Source organism: Vicia villosa, linkage group LG2 (assembly GCF_029867415.1).
Source record: "Vicia villosa cultivar HV-30 ecotype Madison, WI linkage group LG2, Vvil1.0, whole genome shotgun sequence".
In the NCBI taxonomy this organism is placed as follows: Eukaryota; Viridiplantae; Streptophyta; class Magnoliopsida; order Fabales; family Fabaceae; genus Vicia; species Vicia villosa.
The window spans coordinates 147701622-147723730 of NC_081181.1; the positions used below are offsets into that span (position 1 = coordinate 147701622).

A 22109-nucleotide genomic window follows, 5' to 3' on the forward strand; every position below is an offset into this window, starting at 1 on the left:
TCACAAATTAATTTCCCTTAAAAGACACCTAAACAAAAACACTTCAAAATATCTAATAAAGGCTCAGAGCTAATCAAAGTGAGGAAGTGATGCGATGCCTTGTAGTAGGTTTTCGTCCATCATGGAATCACACATAAAAAACACAAACCAATCTCTTTTTCTCTCTTGCCTCCGAGGCATTCTTTCTCTTGCCTTCAGGGCATTCTTTCTCATTAATCGGACACGTTATTTCCGCTCCATTCCCAGCTTAAGACTCCAGAGGTCGAGCAGCGGAGTGCGAATGTAACTGTTCAACTAAAAAACACAAAAACAAACAAAAACTAAAGAGCCGAACTACGGCGCTCTGATTCCTGAAAAGGATACGTAGGCATTGGGTCGCGGGGCCTAAGCGAGCACAACTATTTATAAACCTTATTTTCCCCGTGTTTCTTTTCTTTCATTTGCATGCATTCCCTTAGTAATTAAGCTTTAGATTTACACACCCTTTAGATAGCAACAAACATAGGTGGATACCATCGAGTACGATGGGCGTGAGGGGTGCTAATACCTTCCCCTTGCGTAACCGACTTCTTACCCTATCTCTGGTCGAAAGACCTCGTTCTTATTCGTTTTAGGTTTGCTAGCGTTCCTTTCCTTTTAGGATAGATATGTTAGTGGCGACTCTGTTTATATTTCGCGAGCGTGCGACAGACGGCGCCGCGGGCACCCGCCTTTCCTATAGCGAGAATTCTAGAGGTCAAGGACGGCTCACAGATTTTGTAGACCCGGAATGCATTGAGGGGCCGTCGACTCAAACACAAGATGAACCAAATAGAGGGGGGCGTCACAGGAATAGGGGAGCACTACCAACTCGTGACCCTTCTACACGACCTATTAGACAACCTGAATGCGGATCGTACCATGGTCCACGTGGCGCTCAATAGGAATTTCATTTGTATCGTTAATGTATTTTGTGTTGTTTTTAATTTTAATGTACCTTTTTAATTATGATTAATGACTAATGTATTTGATAATTTTTAATTTATTGATATTATTTTTCCAACCTAAAAAAAATAAAAGAAAACAGCTAAAAAAATAATATAAAAAAAATTGAAAAAAAAATTAAGAAAAAAGAACAGCTAAAAAAAATAACATAAAAAAAAAAGAAAAAAAAAATAAGGGGGGTGTTGTCGCCGGGGGTGGCGACAACACCTGAATTCTGAACGTAAGCGCCAGGCCCACTAGCGACAATGCTTTGGGCTAAACGTTGTCGCCACCCCCCGGCGACAACGTGTTGTTTTTTAAATAAAAAAAGCCATTTTGGTAAATTTTTTGAAAATTTGGTTATTTTTGAATTTTTTTTTTAAAAAAGTGGATATTAAAAAAAAAATTCTGAATATGGCCCGTATTATCGTATCTATTCCATCTTTTTACGATTAAGATTCATTTCATTCTTTCGTTTATTCAACAAACAAAGAGCAACAAAAAAAATTGTGCCTTTCATTCATGCCAATTAAGTTCATCATGTCCACCACAACTCCACTACACACACCACGCCACGTGGCCATAATCGGCGCCGGCGCCGGTGGTCTAGTGGCGGCGCGCGAGCTCCGACGAGAAGGCCATCAAGTAGTAGTTTACGAGCGAGAAGACCAATTGGGCGGGTCATGGATTTACACAGCAGAGGTTGAATCGGACCCAATCGGTTTGGACCCGAACCGGAGGGTAGTTCACTCGAGCCTATACAATTCGCTCCGAACCAATCTGTCTCGGGAGAGCATGGGTTTCCGAGATTACCCTTTTAGAAGAAAAGAAGGGAAAGAGAGAGATTCTAGAAGGTTCCCGGGTCACAAAGAAGTTTTAAAGTACTTGCGGGATTTTGCTGCGGATTTTGAGATTGATGATTTAGTGAGACTTCAGACAGAGGTGGTGTTTGCTGGGTTGAGTGAAGGTGGAAAATGGACGGTCAGATCTAAATCAATGGATAGTGATTGTGTGGATGAGATTTACGATGCTGTTGTTGTTTGCAATGGACATTACTTTCAACCTCGACTTCCTCATATTCCTGGTATTTTCAATTTTCACGTCTTTCTTTCTTATTTATATTATTATCTAGAATTATTCCACGTAATAAATATTTATTTCGTATTTTAAAAATACTTATCAAATTTCATAAAAAAAATTATTTTTTTGTACAAATTTTAAATTTAAGGAGAAAAGAATTTTCAGGCATTAGTTCATGGCCAGGGAAGCAAATGCATAGCCATAATTACAGAACACCAGAGCCTTTTCAAGATCAAGTAGGTGTTAAGTTATATGGCTAGTTAGTTCTATTGATATATCATATCCTAGTTCCTTTATGATATATCAGCATATTCAAATGCTTATTCTAAGGAATCACATTTATTTTTCTTTATGATTTTTATTCATTTTTTGTGTTTGTAGGTTGTTGTTATGATAGGCGGTGCGGCTAGTGCGGTCGATATTTCTCGGGACGTGGCAACCGTTGCTAAAGAAGTTCATGTTGCAGCTAGATCGGTTGAAGAAGATAAGCTTGGAAAGTTACCTGGCCATGATAATATATGGCTTCATTCTATGGTAAAACTTGTCATCTATGGTGAGAATTAGATGGCCATTATAACATTATCATCCACAAATTTGTTCGATAAATGTCGCATAGGTTGTTTAATCTTGATCTTAAACAATGCAGATTGAGAGCGTTCATGAAGATGGTAGAGTTGTTTTCTTAGATGGAAATGCAGTTACTGCTGATTATATTGTACATTGCACAGGGTATTAATATTCTCAGCATTTCTTATTTAGTTTTTTTATTTCTTCTTTTAAACCCGTTTCTATTAGTGTGCTATTGAATGAATGTTTATGTCTATTTGTTACTTTTTCAGGTACAAGTTTGAATTTCCTTTCCTTGAAACAAACGGAGTAGTGACCGTAGATGACAATCGTGTAGGACCGCTCTACAAGCATGTTTTTCCACCCGCGCTAGCTCCATGGCTTTCATTCGTTGGGTTGCCTTGGAAGGTTGTTCCTTTGTCAGGGTTCTTCATCATCATCGCCTCAAAATAAACTCGAATATGTTTCATTCTTCGGTGTCCTGATATTAACACGTTCATGGAATTGATGGCAGGTTGCTCCCTTCCCCTTGTTTGAACTGCAGAGCAAGTGGATAGCTGGAGTTTTATCGAATCGCATTGCCCTTCCTTCAGAAGAGGAGATGCTTGAAGATATTGAAGCTTTCTACTTGTCACTTGAAGCATCTGGTACACCTAAGAGTCACACTCATAATTTGGGCATGAACTTTGCTCAGGTGCCTTTCTAGTTTTTGTTTTATCAACTTTTTGTTAACTTATTTCTTCGTGTATAGCATATGTGTATTTAGTTCTTGTATGCTGTTTTCTTAACCTTGCTCTGTTTCTAAAATGCATCCAAGCATGAAAAACTGCAAAAAGATGTAACTAGTTGTTATCCTTTAATGGAAACCTAATATGTAAGGGAATATGTAATGTTGCAGTGGGACTACAATAACTGGATTGCAGCTCAGTGTGGTGTTCCTCCTATGGAAGAATGGAGAAAGCAAATGTACATTGCTACGTCTAAGAACAGGCTCACACGACCTGAGACTTATCGTGACGAGTGGGACGACGATGATCTGGTTCTACAAGCCGAGCAGGAGTTTGCTAATTATGAGATCTAATGCTGTATTGTTTTGAGATTTACTAAGTCATAAGCTATTCATTCATGCGCTCTGTGCTGAACTATTAGCAAGAAAGTAAAACAAGAATAAAATTGAAAAAAATGGAAGAATTATATTATTAATCTCAAGTCTTTACAAGCTGGCCTCACACCTTTAAATAGGCCTAAAGATTAAATTTTGTTAGAGTAAATTTCTCTAACAAGTAACAAACAACATTCATGTAACTTACTCTTTCAACCTAATAATTAATTACAATTAGCATAATTATATAATTAAAACAGTCATACTGTGACACTCTTGTCAATGTTATTCTTGATGGTCAAATGTCAGTTTTATAGTCCCGTTTTGAAGAATAAAATTTTACTGTTAGAAGTAAGGAAGCGATTATATGTTTGAAATACCTTCAATAATTAACTTCCCGTTAAAGGCATTTCAAACCGGGATATACCTGAAATGGAATTTTTAAAAGTGGAGATATACACTGGTCCCTCTCTGGTAAAAGTTATATTGGAGAGAATCCTTGCCCATGGAATTAAAAGTGGAGATATATACTGCTCCCTCTCTGCTAAAATGTCTTAACAAAAAGATTTTTTTAAAAAAAAATGAGATATATTGTAAACAAGTGATTGAACATTCATGCAAATAACTTCTCACTAATTGAAGCAATTTATATGGTTTTGATAATAAAAACAGTACTGAATAAGTTTAACAGGATCTTAGGAAGCATCAAATAGAGTCATGTCATGCGGCAAACACATGATGTGTTGTGGCTTGATTGTTAATGGTTAATCATATATATGTATTATTTATTTAAGGGTCCCATGTGAAGTTGAGATTCAGCCGCATATGAAACTCAGACCTCATTATCAGCATCATATAAAACTCAATATCAGACAAATTGAATGGTAATGCCAAACTGTAAAATCATTCTACAGCAAACCATTTTACACTAATTTCCTTTCACGCGGACTAATAAGTTCATCATGTACACCGTACCTCCACTACTCACACCACGCCACGTGGCTGTAATCGGCGCCGGCGCAGGTGGTCTAGTGGCAGCGCGCGAGCTCCGACGAGAAGGACATCAGGTAGTAGTTTTTGAGCGAGGAGACCAACTGGGTGGGTCATGGGTTTACACTGCGGAGGTTGAATCAGACCCAATTGGTTTGGACCCGAAGCGGAGGATAGTTCACTCGAGGCTATACAATTCGCTCCGAACCAATCTGCCTCGGGAGAGCATGAGTTTCCTAGATTGCCCTTTTAATAAAAAAGAAGGGAAAGAGAGGGATTATAGAAGGTTTCCGAGTCATAGAGAAGTTTTAAAGTACTTGCAGGATTTTGCTGCGGATTTTGAGATTGATGATTCGGTGAGACTTCAGACGGAGGTGGTGTTTGCTGGGGTGGGTGAAGATGGAAAATGGACGGTCAGATCTAAATCAATTGATAATGATTGTGTGGATGAGATTTACGATGCTGTCGTTGTTTGCAATGGACATTACGTTCAACCCCGACTCCCTCATATTCCTGGTTATATTCATTTTTCTCCCCTAATTCTAATAATTATATTTATTTTGTATTTTAAATATCCTAATCAAATTTTGTAAAAAATTACATTTGTTTTACGAATTTGTTTTACGAATTTTAATGTAAACTAGTTTTATACCATCGTCCAATAGAATTATAATATTCTGTCATGTCATATCAATTTTTTAAAATTAAAAGTGTGACTTAGTTAGATATATATTCTGATTGGTTGAAAGTGTAAAAATATTTTACACAATACATACTCTTTTTTCTCATTTTAAATTTAAAGAGAAAAGAATTTTTCTGACTTATAATTTTAAATGGATCTATAATTAGAAAAAGAGAAAAAGGGATATGCACTGACAGTGTAAAATATTTTTACACTGTCAACCAATCACAACCATGCATGCAATTAAAACACAATTTTAATTTAAAAAAATTAATATGACATGGCAAGTGTAAGGATTTTGATTGGATGTATGTGTAAAGTTTGTTTACACTGTCAGTGCACTACCTTTAAACTCTTAGAAAAAATATTAAATATAATTAAATTTAATAAAATAATATTTAAAAATTCAAGAGAAAAGGGGTGATGCACTGACAGTGTAAAATGTTTTTACACCGTCAACCAATCACCACCATGTATCCAATTAAACCACTCTTATATTTAAAAAATAATTTAATGACATGGCTAATTGATAGTTTTCTATTGGATGACAGTGTAAAACTATTTTACACTGTCAGTGCACTACCTTTTAACTCAAAATTCAATACTGAAAACATGTGTTTCAAAAAATATTTCTATAAATAATTTATTAATGTGGGGACACATGTTAACTTTTTTTTTCATTTTAAATTTGGAAACTCCGATCATCATCTAACTGTACAAATTTTAAAAACAATATTTAAAAATAAAATTGTAGTAATTTATATTTGATAGGTCCAAATTATAATGAAATTTCAAATGAACAATTTGGATGACACCTTTTCAGGCATTAGTTCGTGGTCAGGGAAACAAATACATAGTCATAATTACAGAACACCAGAGCCCTTTCAAGATCAAGTAGGTGTTACATGGCAAGAGTTCTATTTGATACTAATTCCTTTGTAATTCTTGTGTAAAATTAAACACTAATTTAAGTCGATATATTCAAATAATCATATTCATGTTTTTGCCTTTATGATTTTTATTTTTGTTATGTGTTTGTATAGGTTGTGGTTCTAATAGGTGGTGCTGGAAGTGCGGTTGACATTTGTCGAGAGGTGGCGATTGTTGCTAAAGAAGTTCATGTTGCAGTTAGATCGGTTGAAGAAGATAAGCTTGGAAAGTTACCTGGCCATGATAATATATGGCTTCATTCTATGGTAAAACTTGTCATCTATGGTGAGAATTAGATGGTCATCGTAACATTACAATCCATAAATTTGTTCAATAACTGTCGCATATATTGTTTAATCTTAAATAATGTAGATTGACAGTGTTCATGAAGATGGCACAGTTGTTTTCCTAGATGGAAATGCAGTTACTGCTGACTTCATTATACATTGCACAGGGTATTCTTTTCTCAGCATATTAAAACCTTGTTGAGGACTCGTGTATATTGCCATAATGTTGATGTACATTTGTTACTTTTCCAGGTATAAATACGAGTTTCCTTTCCTTGAAACCAAGGGTGTAGTGACAGTAGATGACAACCGTGTAGGACCACTGTACAAGCATGTTTTTCCGCCAGCGTTAGCCCCATGGCTTTCATTCGTTGGGTTGCCTTGGAAGGTTGTTCCTTTGTCAGGGTTCTTCTTCATCATAGCCTTAATATCAACTCAAATATGTATGAGTTTTAAGTGTCTTAATATTAAGAAGTTCATGGAATTGTTTGCAGGTTGCTCCATTCCCCTTGTTTGAACTGCAAAGCAAGTGGATAGCTGGAGTTTTATCGAATCGCATTGCCCTTCCTTCAGAAGAGAAGATGGTTGAAGATATTGAAGCCTTCTACTTGTCACTTGAAGCATCTGGTATCCCTAAGAGCTACACTCATAATATGCGCAAGAACCTATCTGATCAGGTACCTTTCTATTTTTTGTTTTATCAACTCTTTGTTAGCTTATTTCTTCTTGTATTGTATATATGCATGTATCTAGTTCTTATATGTTTTTTTTATTTTTTTATTTTGCAGTGGGACTACAATAACTGGATTGCAGCTCAGTGTGGTGTTCCTGCTATGGAAGAATGGAGAAAGCAAATGTATATTGCTACATCTAAGAACAGGCTCAAGCGGCCTGAGAATTATCGTGACGAGTGGGATGACGATGACTTGGTTTTACAAGCTGAGCATGAGTTTGCTAATTATGTGATCTAATGTTGTATTATTTTGACATTTATCAAGTCTCAAGCTATTCATGTGCTCCTTTGCTCCTAGTTCATTGTTATTCTTAACGGCTAAATGTCAACTTTACAGTGCCATTTTGAAGAAGAAAATTTTACACCTACAAATAAGGAAGTAATTATACGTGTTCCTATCTTTCCATTAAAGAACCAGTGATAATGATGTGATCACTTTTTATTGTACTTTGTAATGTTTCTCTCAACAATAATAATTGGAGTATGGATAACAAGGACCTTCATAATTATTATTTTTTAAGACTACAAACATAACTAGGATGTGAAATTGATTTATTATCAATGAATATTAAGTGACTAAATGTTCACACACAGTAGCCAATGTACTTATATAGTTATATTATTGTTCTTGAGTGAACAATATTTGATAACGTTTTAGAAGCTGCCAGAGAGAAGTCGCACTAGTTTATGTAATTTTTGGATGAAATGATTGCTTGCCTTTGATCATTTGAAGACCGGCCTGATCTTTAATAATGCCCGCTATTAACTCGTAATTAAGATGCATTCATGTCCATATTGACGGTAGTTCCTCTGTCGCCTGCAGATCATGAAGGCATTGAATGCCATTAATGTGTATGTCTCTGATGTTGTTTGCTACCTTTGTTCGGCGTCTTCGGAGGATGTATCCCGCCTTCGAGGCGCTTCTCGGATACCTCATCTCGCTTCCATGGGCAAGACCTTGTCCGGGTTCTTTGGGGGAAGCATCTTGCCTCCGAGGCACAACTCGGGTTCCTCACCTCGCCTTCATGGGTGGGATCCTGTTAGGTCCTAGTAAGCCTTGGTCTGGCCCCCTGAGGTGACTTCAAGATGTCCTCTTCTATTTTTTTTGGGCAGGCCTTCTTTATCACTTGAGAAGTATCTATCTGGATAGAAATTTCACATGTACATAGTCCCTCAAGCGAGGCATGAAACGGCGAAGTGCTTAAGTTTAAAGAATGTTGATCCCGCCCCCACAATGTATTTCCAAGGAGTTTTGTCTTTTCAGACGGGCCCTTTTGAATCATTGAGGGGGTACCTGTTCGGTCAGAAACTTTAGATGTACATAGTCTCATAAGCATGAGTCGTGAGACGACGAAGTGCTTAAGTTTAATGAGTGTTGGTCCCGCCCCCAAGGTACTTGTACGTACATCCTTTACGTAAGGTTGGCTTCATATCATAGGATTTTCACCGCTGGTCGAGTGAGTTAAAACTCTTGGGGAAATCTGTGAGTTGTACTTAGATGTTTTAACCTCTTAGGATTGTTTTTTATTGTGCAGAACCCTTGATGATCCCGCAATGATTACTTTTTATGAGGAATGGGTGTCATCATTACACTTATTGACTAGTGAATGTTGAGTGTATCATTGTCATATTTATTCCCTAGTGACATCATTTCTATTTATTTATTTAACTTTCTTGGTTTCTCCACTTCCAAATGCATTGTACCTTTCTAACTAAAATAACTTCTTGCTCAAACGACTCTAGCTTCTTCTAAATCTGTCAGAGTATTTTCTTTTTCTTTTCCTTCTTGTTACATATTCCTTTTTCTTCCAGTAATGGTGGCCATTCGTGAATGTGATGAATTTGATAGAGTAACAGCTCCCACAACCGCTTCAGAGAGGCATTTATTACTTGAACATTACACTAAAACCTTTAGGTCAAAATGGGTACCACCGATTGAGGTTTTATAGGTAGAGAGGTTTATGGCATTTTGATAATCTTTCTATTTCCAATGACACTGACTCAATGTCTTCTTTCTCAGGTTCAATCGAGATCACCATGGAGCTTTTCAGCGCCACCTGCAATCTTGTGGATCTAAAATACGATTTGATGTGCTCGGGTAAGAGTTATGTCAATGCGTTTAGGGATGATCTCTTCATTTCTAGTATTGGTGAGGAGTGTGACGTTATTCTCGAACCTTGTATTCCCAGATAAAAAAATCTATTGTATCGTCCTCCTAGATCCCTTGACGAGTTTTTCTATTTTTATGAAAACTTTTTGGAGACCCTTCGACAGGGGTTCCATTCACCTATTTTGAGGCGGATCTACCGACCGTCCTAAACATTTCCCCTTCACAGCTTCAACCTAATAGTTGTGGATTTGTGTGGGCCTTTGAAATAGTGTGCGAGGCCTTGGGCATAAACCCTACAGTGGGTATTTTTTCTCTCTTTTCACGAATCTATAGGGGTTGAAAATGGGAATTGGGTTTCACTTTCCCGACTGCCTGGATGTGGTCTATTTTAAGTCCATTCCTCAAACTTCAAGAATTTTAAAAGCAAATTGTTGAGATTAGGGGTGGTGTTGGGTGTCCCCAAGTTATTGTCAAAGAGGAGGGTTCCTATTGATTTCTTCTCTGTTGGAATCAATATCTCGCCTTAATTAGAGGTTTTGATCCTAACAAACTGAGTGAGAAGGAGAAGAATGCGGTGGAGCTTTTTGTTGATTTGGGAGTTATGTTAGTTAGCGATGTGTTGAGTTGAAAAGGTGATAAAGTTAATCTTTGGAGTTATTTAGGTAAAAGTACTTTCTCTTCCTTGGTTTCTGTTGATCTAACAATCCCTTTCCCATTAACTAAGACTTTTTATTCTTACGCGGAAAGGATGGCGATCATGAACCTCAAAGATAGGATGGCTTTGTTAGCGAAGGCAAAAACTCTTCGAGGAGAAAATCAGAACATGGAGAAGAGTAATCCCTTTGGCGTCCTGGTTCGTGTTCTGAAGAAAATAAAAACGGGCGTCAATGAGGTGTTTGCCTCCTCGAGGACGACGGTTTCGGTCGAGGTACCTATGGCTCTTTCCTAGAAAAAAAAACATAGCAGACAATGGAAAGACGTCCTCGTAAGATGGCTCTCAGTTGAGTCAAGACGACAAATTTGAAGACTTTTTTGGAAATTATACACCGGCCATTGAAACTGGGGTTCCGACTCTCATCCTCCGACCATTAAGTTTTGGCACTCTTTATTAGATGGTTTGCGCTCCATGTATGACCATTTAAATGCTGAAGAGGGTGTTACAAAAGTTAAAACACCGGGGGCTTAAAAACTACTTTAGAATATCGAGACCTATCTTATGAAAACCATCGTACTAAGCATGGCTTTGTTCGAGGTTTCTAACTCCTTCGAGAAAAATGAAGCTAATTTGAAGAATAAGTTGAAGAATGTGCTAGAGGCTCAAGAACTGAGTAATACTCAGGTTGTTAAGGCCAACGAACGCATAGCTTCCCTTGAAAAAGAGTTTGAGGAACTTAAAGTTTCCAAAAAGGCCTCTGGTCCCGGCCTTGTTGCGGGTGAGAAAGAAGTTGAGGACCTGAAGACTAAATTGCCTGAACGCGAGAAATTCATTGAGTGTTTGATGAGAAGCTCGAGGCTTCATTAATGGACAGCTTGTTGGCGGGTGAACAAGGTTTTGACATAGCCAAAGACCAGACTTTATTCCTTTATCCTTCTCTTGATTTGTTCTAGTTAGGGTTTTTCAAGACGATCCGAAATGGTCAATTGCTTTTGGAGGAAGATCCTGAATCTACCCTGAATTTGGATGACAATATCAAACAACCCCTCTTTCCTTCTAATGATACCTCACCCGAGCCTTAGCCCAATGAAGACTCTACTCAATCTTCTCTTGGAAATATTGTTTAAGTAGATGTTTAAGTGTTATTTCATGTAATTTTAATTCGCCCTTTTGTTCTTAGTTTGAAGTGTTTCCCTTTTATGGTTTAAAATATTTTGTAGTACTATAATGTGTTGTGGAGTATTTATTTCTTTTATGTTATTTTGTTTAATTAATTGTGACCAGAATATGACATGGGTTTCGAGACCAATAGGGAAGAGAAGGATTTCCTCTTGTTCCCTGCGTGGCTTTGGAATTTGTCTGGGAATGACATCTTGCCTCAGGTTGAGATGACATCCTGTCGACTGTCCTTGGACAAAAAACTTGCATTCGTAGAGGTCTTTGGTTTTGTAGATATGTCGCCTCCGTAGAGGTCTTAGGTTTTTGTAGACATCTCGTCCCCATAGAGGTTGTGGGTTTTTGTAGACACCTCGCACCCGTATGTGTCTTGGGCTTTTGTAGACACGTCGCCCCCATAGAGGACTTGGTTTTTTAGATATGACGCCCCCGTAGAGGTCTTAGGTTTTTGTAGATACGTCGCCTCCATAGAGAACTTGGGTTTTTGTAGATACGTCGTCCTCGTAGAGGTCTTGGGTTTTTGTAGACATCTCACCCCATATAAGTCTTGGATTTTTGTAGATACGTCGCCCCGTAGAGGACTTGGGTTTTGTAGATACGTCGCCCCCGTAGAGGACATGGGTTTTTGTAGACACCTACAACATTGTTTTATTTAACCGGTCGGGAGTGCCTTGTTAAAAACCCTACCCTTGTAGGGAAAAAGAGTGCAGCTCATGGCCGTCTTTATTTAATTCATTATATGAATGAATCTTATTACAACGAAATTCAAATAAAACTAAAGTAATAAAACTAAAAGACAATCTTTAGTTCAACTGTAGTAGTGTCTCAAGTTCTTCAAATTCCAGATGCGGGGTACTTCAGCTCCGTCAAGATGCTCCAGCTTGTCTACGCTCCACTAAATGAAAGGCCGGGGCGACATGATGGTCTTAAAGCTAGTCGGGGTGTGGATAAAAGGTGGATACCTTTGGCATTTATCACACTGCTCCACGTACCGTGCACCTATCCCGGAGAATTTTGTCAGAATTCAAAGTTTATAATGTAACAAGAGATGTGTCTTTAGATTACCTTATGTATAAGCACACAATCATCCAAATCTCATGACATTAGATTACCAAAAATTTGTTTTTACTAAATAAAAGATACAATGTAGGATAGCCAAAAATTAGGCATAGAATATGTAGTTCAAACTAAAATCGAAAAAATTAATCAACAACCAAGTTGAACACTTTGAAGCTAGAGATTTAGTCCAGCCGTTTCCTCGAGCAATAAACGCTCCTTTAGAGATAGTAGCTTCTCCTCATTCTTTGATCGAATTTGTAGCGTAACCTTCTCTTCATAACCTGGAGCATTCATAATCTTCTCTAGTCTTTCTATTTGCCTGCACAATAAAATCTCAAGTCTATAAGTTCAAGTTGTGTTGAAACAAGCACAGAAAGGAGACAAAATTGAAACTCCATCTAAAATGTAAAAGCATGCTCAACTATTATATAATTGATGTTGATTTAAGTCGCATTGCAAATGACATTATTTGCAACATTTTTCTATTTATGAGTTAGCTATGTTTGAAAGTATTTCCCCAAAAACAATGCGATATTAACATACTTGTTTAGCTCTTCTATCTTCTTCTTCCTTCCAAGCTCAGCTTCTGCAGAATTAATTCCTTGAAGCTCTAAATAAACAGAAATGCTTTCATTTACGACAGTAGTAGCATATCCAGATGGAACAGCTTCACTTTCGATGATTACCTGTGAATCATATCATTGGCATTAAAGGTGAAAATATGTAAATCAAATGAAGTGGACATGAATGAGATACATGCTTAACGACAACACAACAGCTTGTGCCACTTACGGTCAAAGAGGATAGATTAGCTAGCGTTATAATCTCTAATTGATGGCTGTTAATAATCTCTGTAACTGCCTGTGTTCGGCAGAGAACAAAAGCCGGCCGCCTGGCAACATAGTCATCATTGTCGAAATCAGCAAACCACATCAGATAGAATAATAATCTATTTAGTACAGAAACTAATATTTAACAGTAACAAATACAAAGTGCTATGCTAAGATCATACATATTACATACCTGTCACGTCTCTCTTTTGCCAGAGACCTGAGAGACTTCACAGTAGACTCAATGAGGTACATCTCACTCTCCACCTTTTCACTATTCCAGCCCTGAGATTAAAAAAATAAATAAAACTGAAGATTCGACTAAGCAAACAATTATCTATTATTTAATTGACGGAGAAAGGTGCAAAATATTAAAACTAACTAACCTCTATAGCTGATGGATAATCAGCTATCATGATAGATTCTGCTCTCTTACATTCCCTGGGCGAAGGAAGGCGTTGCCACAATTCTTCCGTGACAAAAGGCATAAAAGGATGCAGCAATCGCAGGCCATTGTCCAAACAAAACCACAAAGTATCTTGAGCAAAGCGTCTTTCGGAAGTAAACTTGGGATCATTACCAGAAAAGTAAGGCTTGATCACTTCAATGAACACGTCACACAATTGATACTGCCACCAAGAATACACAGCAGTGGTAGCTTGTGAAAATTCATATGATTCTAGAGACTTGGTTATTTTCGATATGGTTTTATTTAACACAGATAGTATCCACTGGCAGCTAAATGGGAGAGCATCCGGAGACAAAGTTGCAGGAGGAATATAATCATCTCCTAGCTTGCTCATAGCAAATCGTACTGCATTCCATAATTTGTTACACCATTGGCGATACCCAACCACCCTTTGAATATCTAGGTTAATTTTGTCAGACTGAAATGAACGAAAACAGATGTTACATCACAAAAATTAACTATGTTGGTGCAAAAAAATCATGTAAATAATTGGTAAGAGATTGACACCTGAGCTGTGTACGAGACCAGGGAAAAACGGAGAGCATCAGCACCACATTCATCAATACCATTTGGAAAGTCCTTCTTCTGACCCTCTACAGCAACAGCTAATTCTTTAGGGTCAAGGTTACCACCTTCTAATCTCTTGTGTAGACCTTCCAGTGATATCCCATTTATCACCTCAATGGGATCAATAACATTCCCCAAAGATTTAGACATCTTGCGTCCATGTGCATCACGAATCATAGGGTGCAAATAAATCTGCATATAATTGTAAGTATTTCTGTCAGAAGGCCATCGATAAAAACTTTTACGCATGAATGAGATTGGATAGCTTTGTTCAATTGATGAATGAGATAGTAATCTCACCTTGCTAAAGGGCACATCACCGCCTAACTTCATTCCTAACATCACCATACGAGCAACCCAGAAAAAGAGGATATCATGGCCAGTTTCCAAAACAGAAGTTGGATAGAATGCCTTCAAGTCTTCTGAGTCATCAGGCCATCCCAGCACTGTTAACGGGAATAAACCAGAAGAAAACCATGTATCGAGAACGTCAGGATCCCGGCTTAAATTAAACTTCTTTCCACTATACTTCTGGTTAGCCTCATCCCGAGCTTCCTCTTCGTTTCTAGCCACTATCCAATGGTCGTGGTAAGCACCCAATTCCTGCAGTGTATCATCTTCTAAAGTGACATACCATGCAGGAATTTGGTGACCCCACCATAGCTGCCTTGAAATACACCAATCACGTATGTTTTCTAGCCATCTGTAAAATTTTACACCTTTGTTAAGACACAGTTATATCATACAATTATAAGTAAAGAAATCACAAAATATATAAGATAGTCTAAAATATCACTAATATAATAAATAATATGTTGTTTTGAGATATTTTCTATATCTTTGACATAAGGAAAGCATTGACAATTAATTGAATTGATTTATTTATCAATGCTTCTTTGGCCTCAGTTTCAGTCCTCATCTCTAACAGTCAAACTTGATCTCAAAACCTTTCTAACTAAAAATTACAAAGACAGTCGTATTAATATATTATTATCAAGCAGAATCTAGAGATGCTAAGATACATCTAAGGGGTGGAACTCATGCATTGTTATTTAAATCTTAGACCACTTTTAGAGGAGTACTCTGAATAATCAGTTGGCTAACTATTAAATATAAGAAATTGCAAAAGGCGAACAATGAATATATAAGCACCTCTTCCAATCAGCAACATATTGTTTAGGAAAAATCTCTACCCTTTTGTTTTCCTCATCCGTGACAGCGTGAAGAGCTTCCTTTGCGATATCACTGCAATTGACATACCACTGTGGCTTTATCATGGGCTCTATTACATCATTGCTTCTTGAACAGACACCAAGGCGCATCTCATTGTTTTCAGAACCTCTATAAAGGCCCTACATGAAAGGAGCAAATGAAACATTGAATGGCCAGTTATTGTGTGTTTCATTAAACAGCGACAAAGACAACTTTAAATTTAAGATATTGGATTTCACGCCCGAACGTTCCAACACAAGTTTTCCACCAAACATATGTGTTGCCTAATCACCAAACGATTTCATATGAAACAGATGTTAAATTACTTGCCTAAGCACCAGAGAATTCATATGAAAATGGATTTCTATAACAATACCTTCTTTTGTAAAGCTTCTGTTATTGCTTCTCTGGCTATGAACCGTGGCATGTTCAAAAACTCAGAGCCTCCATTGGAATTTATTTTCCCATCATCAGTGAAAACATTAATAAATTCAAGGTTGTGACGTTTCCCAACCTCAAAATCATTAGGATCATGGGCTGGTGTAATCTGCAAGCCATAAAGAAAGCATTGTAACATTTACAACATCTCTTGAGAAACTAACTTTGATGAAACTTTTAACCTTAAATAACCTAGAGATTACCTTAACAGCACCTGTCCCGAACTTTGGATCAACAAGAATAGCATCACAAATTATAGGAAGTTTTCTTCCATTAAATGGGTGAACAGCATATTTTCCATGAAATTGGCTGTATCGGTCATCAGCAGGATGTACAGCAATAGCAGTGTCACCAAGCATAGTTTCTATCCTAGTTGTAGCAACAACAACTTCACCTAGATTCCCTTCCAAAGTGTATGCAAATTTTGTTAAAACTCCAAATTCAACAGGTTTGTCATATCCCGGAACCTTTAGTAGGGTCCTTTCTTTTATATCAATATAATCCACCTGCATGTAACAAGCAATTACATTTAATTTTTTTTCTTTAAATATGTGAAACGTAAAATGTTAGTACTGCAAGTAATTGTATTATTATGCTGAGAATGTGGATCGAATTCTCGACATCCTTATCACTTCATTTCTTAACTTCCCCACTAAGCCAATCTTATATATACCCTCAATAAGTAGTTACATCAATACATTAAATATGCAACACAACAGATAAAGAAGCCAAGTACATCGATCATGTACCTCAATATCAGATATTGCCGTTCGCAACACACAATCCCAATTTACTAACCGTAAGTCCCTATAACAAGGACGAGAGTAATATTAAGTATAAGTTGTGATATGAGAAACTGAAAAGTCGAGGGAGCACCCGAAACAAAATACAACAGTATCGAAAAATGATTAAAAAAACTAGTATATCTCTATAAAAGAGTCATTTAGTCATAAAAGAAGTTAAAAAACTTGAAAAGAGCACTCAGCTCAATAAACAGAATCACATCAGCATGATATTTTAATTTGACTTACTCTACATAAATATGGTCTTAGTGCACTAAAACATCTAAGTCTATACTGAAGCTTCAATTATATCATGTTTCCAAAATAAGGCCTTGGTCCATGTGATTCTTGTTTTGACTTCAGATCCATGCTAGGCAGGAAGTTTATAAAATGCTTTTTTTGCCTTATACCAGCAACATGTGTGTGGAAGAGGCAGAGCGAGAAATTGAGGGGCATCATACAGTAAAAAGATCCGAGACAGTCTTACAGGCACAACTATATTTGCTTTGGTCTTTATGTAAATAAATATTAGTGCCCATAGTCCTTGTCGGGTATCCTATATTGTTTCCAACAATCCATTGACTAAAACTTATTCTGATACAATCAAGAATCTCTAAAATTGTATACTATAAAATTAAAATTAGAATCATCATTGACAACTAATATGTACCTCAGAAGAAATATATGAATAAAAGCATTACCTAAAGACTATACATATTGTCAACATCCATCTCACCTATAGACAAGGCCTTGCTTGTAAAGCTTCACAAAAGCCTCTGTAACACCCTTAGATCTTTTGTCATCCATTGTGAAGCACTGGAAAGATAGTGAGACTTAGAGTAGAATAGAAAACAGACACATATGAAAGGCAGTTATCACACTACGAAAGTGAAATTGCATGACAAATAGCTATTTTACTCCAATTGGACAGGCTTTGTTTTAGTTATCTTACTTTATTGTGGATTACTGCTCAAGTGTTTAATAAAGGTGTAACTAGACATGCAGCACAATGGATTGTTCTAATTTATACTCCTTTTGAGCTTATTTTCTTTCCATCTCAACAGATTCTCCACACGCGCGCGCGCGCACACACACAAAACGGTATAATACTAAACAGGTTACATATTTACCTCACGGGACCAATCCAAAGATGCTCCTAATCGGCGTAATTGTTGCAAAATTGTGCCTCCATACTTGTTTTTCCATTCCCAAACCTACTGTTACCAATATTCACCACAGCATGTCACAAAAGTCAGAATTAACAAAGAAAATATCAAACATCAAATTATTAAGAACTTTGACTGCAAAGATTATTCAACATGCCTCTTCAATAAATTTTTCACGGCCCAAATCATGCCTGGTTAGTTGCTTTTCACGCATTATCTTTTTCTCCACAACTACCTGCACATAATAATAACATGATTTAACGACATCAAATGCAATATTTAAATTACAAAAAAGTGGTCCCTCCTCTACCACCAAATAACAAAAAACCACAATAGATGATAAATTACAAAAAATCTAATGAACAACTTCTTCTCAATTTGCAAATAAAACCTGTGTAGCAATTCCAGCATGATCCATCCCAGGAACCCACAAAGTATTGTATCCAGACATTCTTCGCCAACGAATCATTGTATCCTGCAAGCAACAAATCACATTGGGATTGCCTGTTTTAAACAGCAAAAGTGAACTGTGAAAAAGGGAAATCTGTGATACCTCTATTGCAGCTGTTAGAGCATGACCTATATGGAGAGCACCTGTCACGTTTGGTGGAGGCAAAACCTAAAATTATAGCATAGTGAGATTCTAAATACATAAAAAGGGAGGCAAAATCTAAAATTATATCCTAAATCTTTTCAAGATTACAGGAAGAGCAATAAAATGCAATGAAGATGACCATTGATTAAGAGCACAAAATATGAGAATCTATTAGCGGCATTTCATTTCATCCGACACCATCAAACACCAATAGGAATACAATTGATTTCTAAAACTGCTTAACCTATACGGTAAGCCACTTTAACAAATGAACTGACACATTTTCATTTTTCTTAAGGATTGCTTCCCCTATACAATAAAAGATCACATCACACTCCATAAGCCACATACATGTGAGCTGTTTGTTCTCACCTTTAAATTTCGAATAATATATAAATCTCTCAAGCACATGCACCAAAATTGAATTTTTTTTACTCAGGTAGCAAAACCGAATCAACATTAACTTCACACGGCATCATAACAAAGCTCAAGAAGACACTTACAATAACAAAAGGTGGTTTGGTGCTGCTAGCATCTGCCACAAAATACTTGGATTTCTCCCACCATTCATACCACCTAATAGTACAAAACATAAAAGATAAGAACTTCACATAATTAAAGGCTGACAACTAACTAACAACCACAAAAACTAAATCATCACACACGATTTCTCAACCGCAGTTGGATTATACTGTTTCGCCAATTGCCGAGACATTTGTTTCTTATCACCCAATGTTGTTAGGGGATCAATGTAATCAGCTGGATTCTCATCCTCAGGGCCGCGTTTCACAGTTTTCTTTTCACTCTTCTTGGAAGCATTGGCTGATTGTTGCGCTTGTTGTTGCTGAAACCAAAAGCAATAAAATAAAAACCTCACCAAACATCATTCAAAAGATCAAATTAATAAAGAACACACATGAATGAATAGTTACCTGAGCTTGCTTCTGAAGAAACTTCTCTTTTTTCAACTGTTTCTCTCTAGCCTAAGAAAAAAGTAATAAAATTGTCACGTCAGAAAACAAGAATGAAAACCCATTACTTTAAGCTACAAAAAAGGTTGAAAAAGCATCGATTTTGTAACCAAACCAATGAAAATCAAATCTTGATTTTTGAGGGATGAGATTATGGAGATGAGGGAAAACCTTTTCATCTTTTTTCTTCTTCTTCTCAGGGTCTTCGGGTGCGGGTGGAGCTTGGTCTTTCTTGATATCTAAGGAATCCATTGGTGAAGAGTGAGGATTGTTGTGGGTGTGGAGTGTGCGAAGTAGGGAAAGGAAATAACGGCGCTGGTAAAATGGTGATATAGTAAACAGAGTCAGAAATGGGAGCACAGAGGAAAGGAAAGGAAAAGAAATCATAGCTAATTTGGTTTAGTTCATTACTCATTACTCATTACAAAACAAATCATTACTCATTACTCAATATGATAAAATCAATAATCCAACAGAAACTAAGTAATTTATTTGAGCTAATTTGGTTAAGTTCAACACAGTATACATATGAAAGCTAATGTACTGTCAACACAGTAATCCATATGAAAGCTAAGGGATTTTCAATCAACACGGTATCCCTTATCAGAGTAATTTTAGGGTGAAATCCAATAGAATGGAGATAATGATTAACCCTAATCAACAATTTAAATTTATAATACAAAATTAACACATATCAGAAGAAAGAAAATAAGTATGGAGATAATGAAAACCTGTAAAGCTTGGTGGTGCGATGGTGGTGGTGCAGCAGAGAGGAAGAAGAAGAAGAAAGCTCGCTTTGCCGTTTTCCAACTTTTCCTTTTTCACTGAATAGCGGCGTTTCTGAAGAAACGATGGTGCTACGGAATAGCGATCCAGAATCAGACCGGTTACCTGGCCGGTTACTGGTTCAACCGGTTCGGTTTAGTTTTTTTTTTTTTAAATTGAATGAATTTCCTTCGTATTGGTTTTTAAATTGTTAATAATAAATTTCATATTTGATTTTTTTTTATTTATTTTCTTTCGTATTGGTTTTAAAATTGTTAATGGTAAATTTCATAATCTAATAATAAGGACTTCTTATCTAAAAACATTTAAATGACATATACTTTTCTATAAAATCAAAATATAATGTGTTTTTTTTGTTTATATCAGTTTAGTCCAGGTTGGGGTTAGTTCTGGCGTCAAGCAGTTTCAGTCTCCTCCCGATCGCAGTTGCGGGGCAGTTTCAGTCTCCTCACGATCGCAGTTGCGGGGATCGAACCGTGGTTCTTCCTTCCAAATCTAGCACCAATCATCACTAGACCAACTAACGATTGGTAACATATAATGTGTTTAAATGATAGATATTGTTCAATAAAAAGTTTTTTACTAATGTTAAAATCATGGCATAATTATATTTTGTGAATGGATCGTCTCTAATTTTATGTCTCCAATTTTCTGTGCTGCTCCAAATCTAATGGTTGATATGCAATAAAAGAATAATGATCTAAGAAATAAGGGTAATGCTAACTTGTGCTCCAAGGACACAAGATAATAAACCCATAAATAGAAATTTTTTATTAAAAATAATAATAAAATCATTAATTATAAACTTGTATTAAATGCATTACACAATTTCCAAGAAAATTTTACTATATTTATCTCTTAACTTGTGCCCCAAGGACACAAGTTAGCGCCAAGAAATAAAAAGATATATAATAAAATCTAAAGGTTGAAACTAATGCTGAATAGAAGCAGAGCAGAGGAAATGCAGTAGAGAATCCAAATCCTTATTTATGGCCTTTACACATATTGTATGCAAACCCATGAGACCGACCATACATATTGTATGGAGCCCATAAAATCATTATATTTCTTAGAGATTGTAATGTTGTTAAGGATTTATGGTATAAGTTTATTATTATTAATGACGATGATTGAGCACTTTATGGTATAAGTTGGAGGTCTTGAAGAGCCTCATTAAGAATTACAAAAGAAATATTGTTACTTTATATCTTATTTTGTGACATTGAGCACTTTATGGTATAAGTTGGAGGTCTTGAAGAGCCTCATTAAGAATTACAAAAGAAATATTGTTACTTTATATCTTATTTTGTGACATTGGGTAGTTTGGATCGGTTTTAAACTAAAAACTCATTTGATCCAAATATGAATCTACTTACGATTTAGTTTGGTTTTTGATGTTTAATTTAAAAAATTCAATCCAATTTAATATAATTTCATACGGTTTAATTTAGGTCAGCTTTTAAATATCCAAATTACAAATTTTAATTTTTATTAAGATTATAAAAATATTAATGAATAATATAATTGAATATATATATATATATATATATTAAAATTAATATTATAAAATTAGAATGATCCTTATTGTTGAAGCAAATGAAAATAAAAAATAAGTAGATTAAAGTAAACTAATAAATAATATTAAAATAAATATTATCCATGAACAAATGGAGTTTGAGTGAAAACTAAAGTGTTATGAACAATGCCAAAAATCCGGTCATCAGTGTGAAAATGAAAGAAAGAAACCCGTAAAACATTGGAAGGCAAAGGAAGTTAAGGAAATGGAGGTAAAGGTTGTGAATGAAGTAGAGGTAACTCCAATGCCTCAGCCAAACAGTAGGAGCCCGAGCTGGAACAAGGTTACTAATAACAAGAAACATAGAGGAAAAGGTATAATCTTGGAAACTTCCACGCTGCATTCGATTAAAGAAATCAACTGCCATAATTGATTTAAGACCC

General features: G+C 36.3%; 4 protein-coding genes across 9 annotated transcripts; 3 read left to right on the forward strand and 1 right to left on the reverse strand.

The window, feature by feature from the left end:
• Window positions 1-1394: 1394 nt before the first annotated feature.
• Window positions 1395-3813, forward strand: LOC131652386 (flavin-containing monooxygenase FMO GS-OX-like 4). The gene is made up of 7 exons (XM_058922231.1): window positions 1395-2047; window positions 2209-2279; window positions 2425-2577; window positions 2690-2772; window positions 2883-3018; window positions 3125-3304; window positions 3509-3813. Exons 1-7 carry the CDS (start codon window positions 1486-1488, stop codon window positions 3689-3691), a joined length of 1368 nt encoding a protein of 455 aa, XP_058778214.1. The 5' UTR covers window positions 1395-1485; the 3' UTR covers window positions 3692-3813.
• A 149-nt stretch (window positions 3814-3962) lies between these two features.
• On the forward strand, window positions 3963-7827 carry LOC131652387 (flavin-containing monooxygenase FMO GS-OX-like 4). Its single transcript, XM_058922232.1, has 7 exons — window positions 3963-5218; window positions 6208-6278; window positions 6428-6580; window positions 6687-6769; window positions 6854-6989; window positions 7096-7278; window positions 7390-7827. The coding sequence occupies exons 1-7, from the start codon at window positions 4675-4677 to the stop codon at window positions 7570-7572; spliced, it is 1353 nt and encodes a 450-aa protein (XP_058778215.1). The 5' UTR covers window positions 3963-4674; the 3' UTR covers window positions 7573-7827.
• Window positions 7828-9016: 1189 nt separating this feature from the next.
• Window positions 9017-20784, forward strand: LOC131652388 (uncharacterized). Of its 6 annotated transcripts, none has more exons than XR_009298693.1 (3): window positions 9017-9283; window positions 9355-9432; window positions 20517-20784. XR_009298693.1 is itself a non-coding variant. In XM_058922234.1 (3 exons), exons 1-3 carry the CDS (start codon window positions 9149-9151, stop codon window positions 20647-20649), a joined length of 312 nt encoding a protein of 103 aa, XP_058778217.1. In that variant the 5' UTR covers window positions 9017-9148; the 3' UTR covers window positions 20650-20784. The 6 variants fall into 6 exon arrangements, 1 of the variants encoding a protein (XP_058778217.1); XR_009298692.1 differs by lacking the exon at window positions 20517-20784 and adding an exon at window positions 10192-12469; XR_009298694.1 differs by lacking the exon at window positions 20517-20784 and adding an exon at window positions 10192-12469 and having other exon boundaries at window positions 9017-9249.
• Window positions 12362-20271, reverse strand: LOC131652385 (valine--tRNA ligase, mitochondrial 1-like). The gene is made up of 21 exons (XM_058922230.1): window positions 20096-20271; window positions 19536-19679; window positions 19326-19376; window positions 19059-19237; window positions 18897-18969; window positions 18352-18417; window positions 18190-18273; window positions 17956-18033; window positions 17763-17846; window positions 17369-17448; window positions 16600-16657; window positions 16054-16356; window positions 15789-15959; window positions 15353-15552; window positions 14501-14903; window positions 14141-14392; window positions 13551-14051; window positions 13358-13449; window positions 13127-13226; window positions 12878-13020; window positions 12362-12653 (listed from the first exon to the last, which is right to left on the reverse strand). The coding sequence occupies exons 2-21, from the start codon at window positions 19614-19616 to the stop codon at window positions 12509-12511; spliced, it is 3144 nt and encodes a 1047-aa protein (XP_058778213.1). The 5' UTR covers window positions 19617-19679; window positions 20096-20271; the 3' UTR covers window positions 12362-12508.
• Window positions 20785-22109: the final 1325 nt, after the last annotated feature.

Excerpts from the sequence above, each read along its gene's own strand:
- LOC131652386 (XM_058922231.1), top strand. The coding sequence starts at position 1,486 with ATGCCAATTAAGTTCATCATGTCCACCACAACTCCACTACACACACCA. Across the intron at positions 2,048-2,208 it reads TCGACTTCCTCATATTCCTG|GCATTAGTTCATGGCCAGGG; the intron begins GTATTTTCAATT and ends AAGAATTTTCAG. Across the intron at positions 3,019-3,124 it reads TCGTTGGGTTGCCTTGGAAG|GTTGCTCCCTTCCCCTTGTT; the intron begins GTTGTTCCTTTG and ends AATTGATGGCAG.
- LOC131652387 (XM_058922232.1), top strand. The coding sequence starts at position 4,675 with ATGTACACCGTACCTCCACTACTCACACCACGCCACGTGGCTGTAATC. Across the intron at positions 6,581-6,686 it reads ATATATGGCTTCATTCTATG|ATTGACAGTGTTCATGAAGA; the intron begins GTAAAACTTGTC and ends TAAATAATGTAG. Across the intron at positions 6,770-6,853 it reads TTCATTATACATTGCACAGG|GTATAAATACGAGTTTCCTT; the intron begins GTATTCTTTTCT and ends TTACTTTTCCAG.
- LOC131652388 (XM_058922234.1), top strand. The coding sequence starts at position 9,149 with ATGGTGGCCATTCGTGAATGTGATGAATTTGATAGAGTAACAGCTCCC. Across the intron at positions 9,250-9,354 it reads CATTACACTAAAACCTTTAG|GTTCAATCGAGATCACCATG; the intron begins GTCAAAATGGGT and ends CTTCTTTCTCAG. Across the intron at positions 9,433-20,516 it reads ATACGATTTGATGTGCTCGG|TTTAGTCCAGGTTGGGGTTA; the intron begins GTAAGAGTTATG and ends TGTTTATATCAG.
- LOC131652385 (XM_058922230.1), bottom strand. The coding sequence starts at position 19,616 with ATGGATTCCTTAGATATCAAGAAAGACCAAGCTCCACCCGCACCCGAA. Across the intron at positions 18,034-18,189 it reads ATGCTGGAATTGCTACACAG|GTAGTTGTGGAGAAAAAGAT; the intron begins GTTTTATTTGCA and ends TATTATGTGCAG. Across the intron at positions 14,052-14,140 it reads TGGTCTCGTACACAGCTCAG|TCTGACAAAATTAACCTAGA; the intron begins GTGTCAATCTCT and ends CGTTCATTTCAG.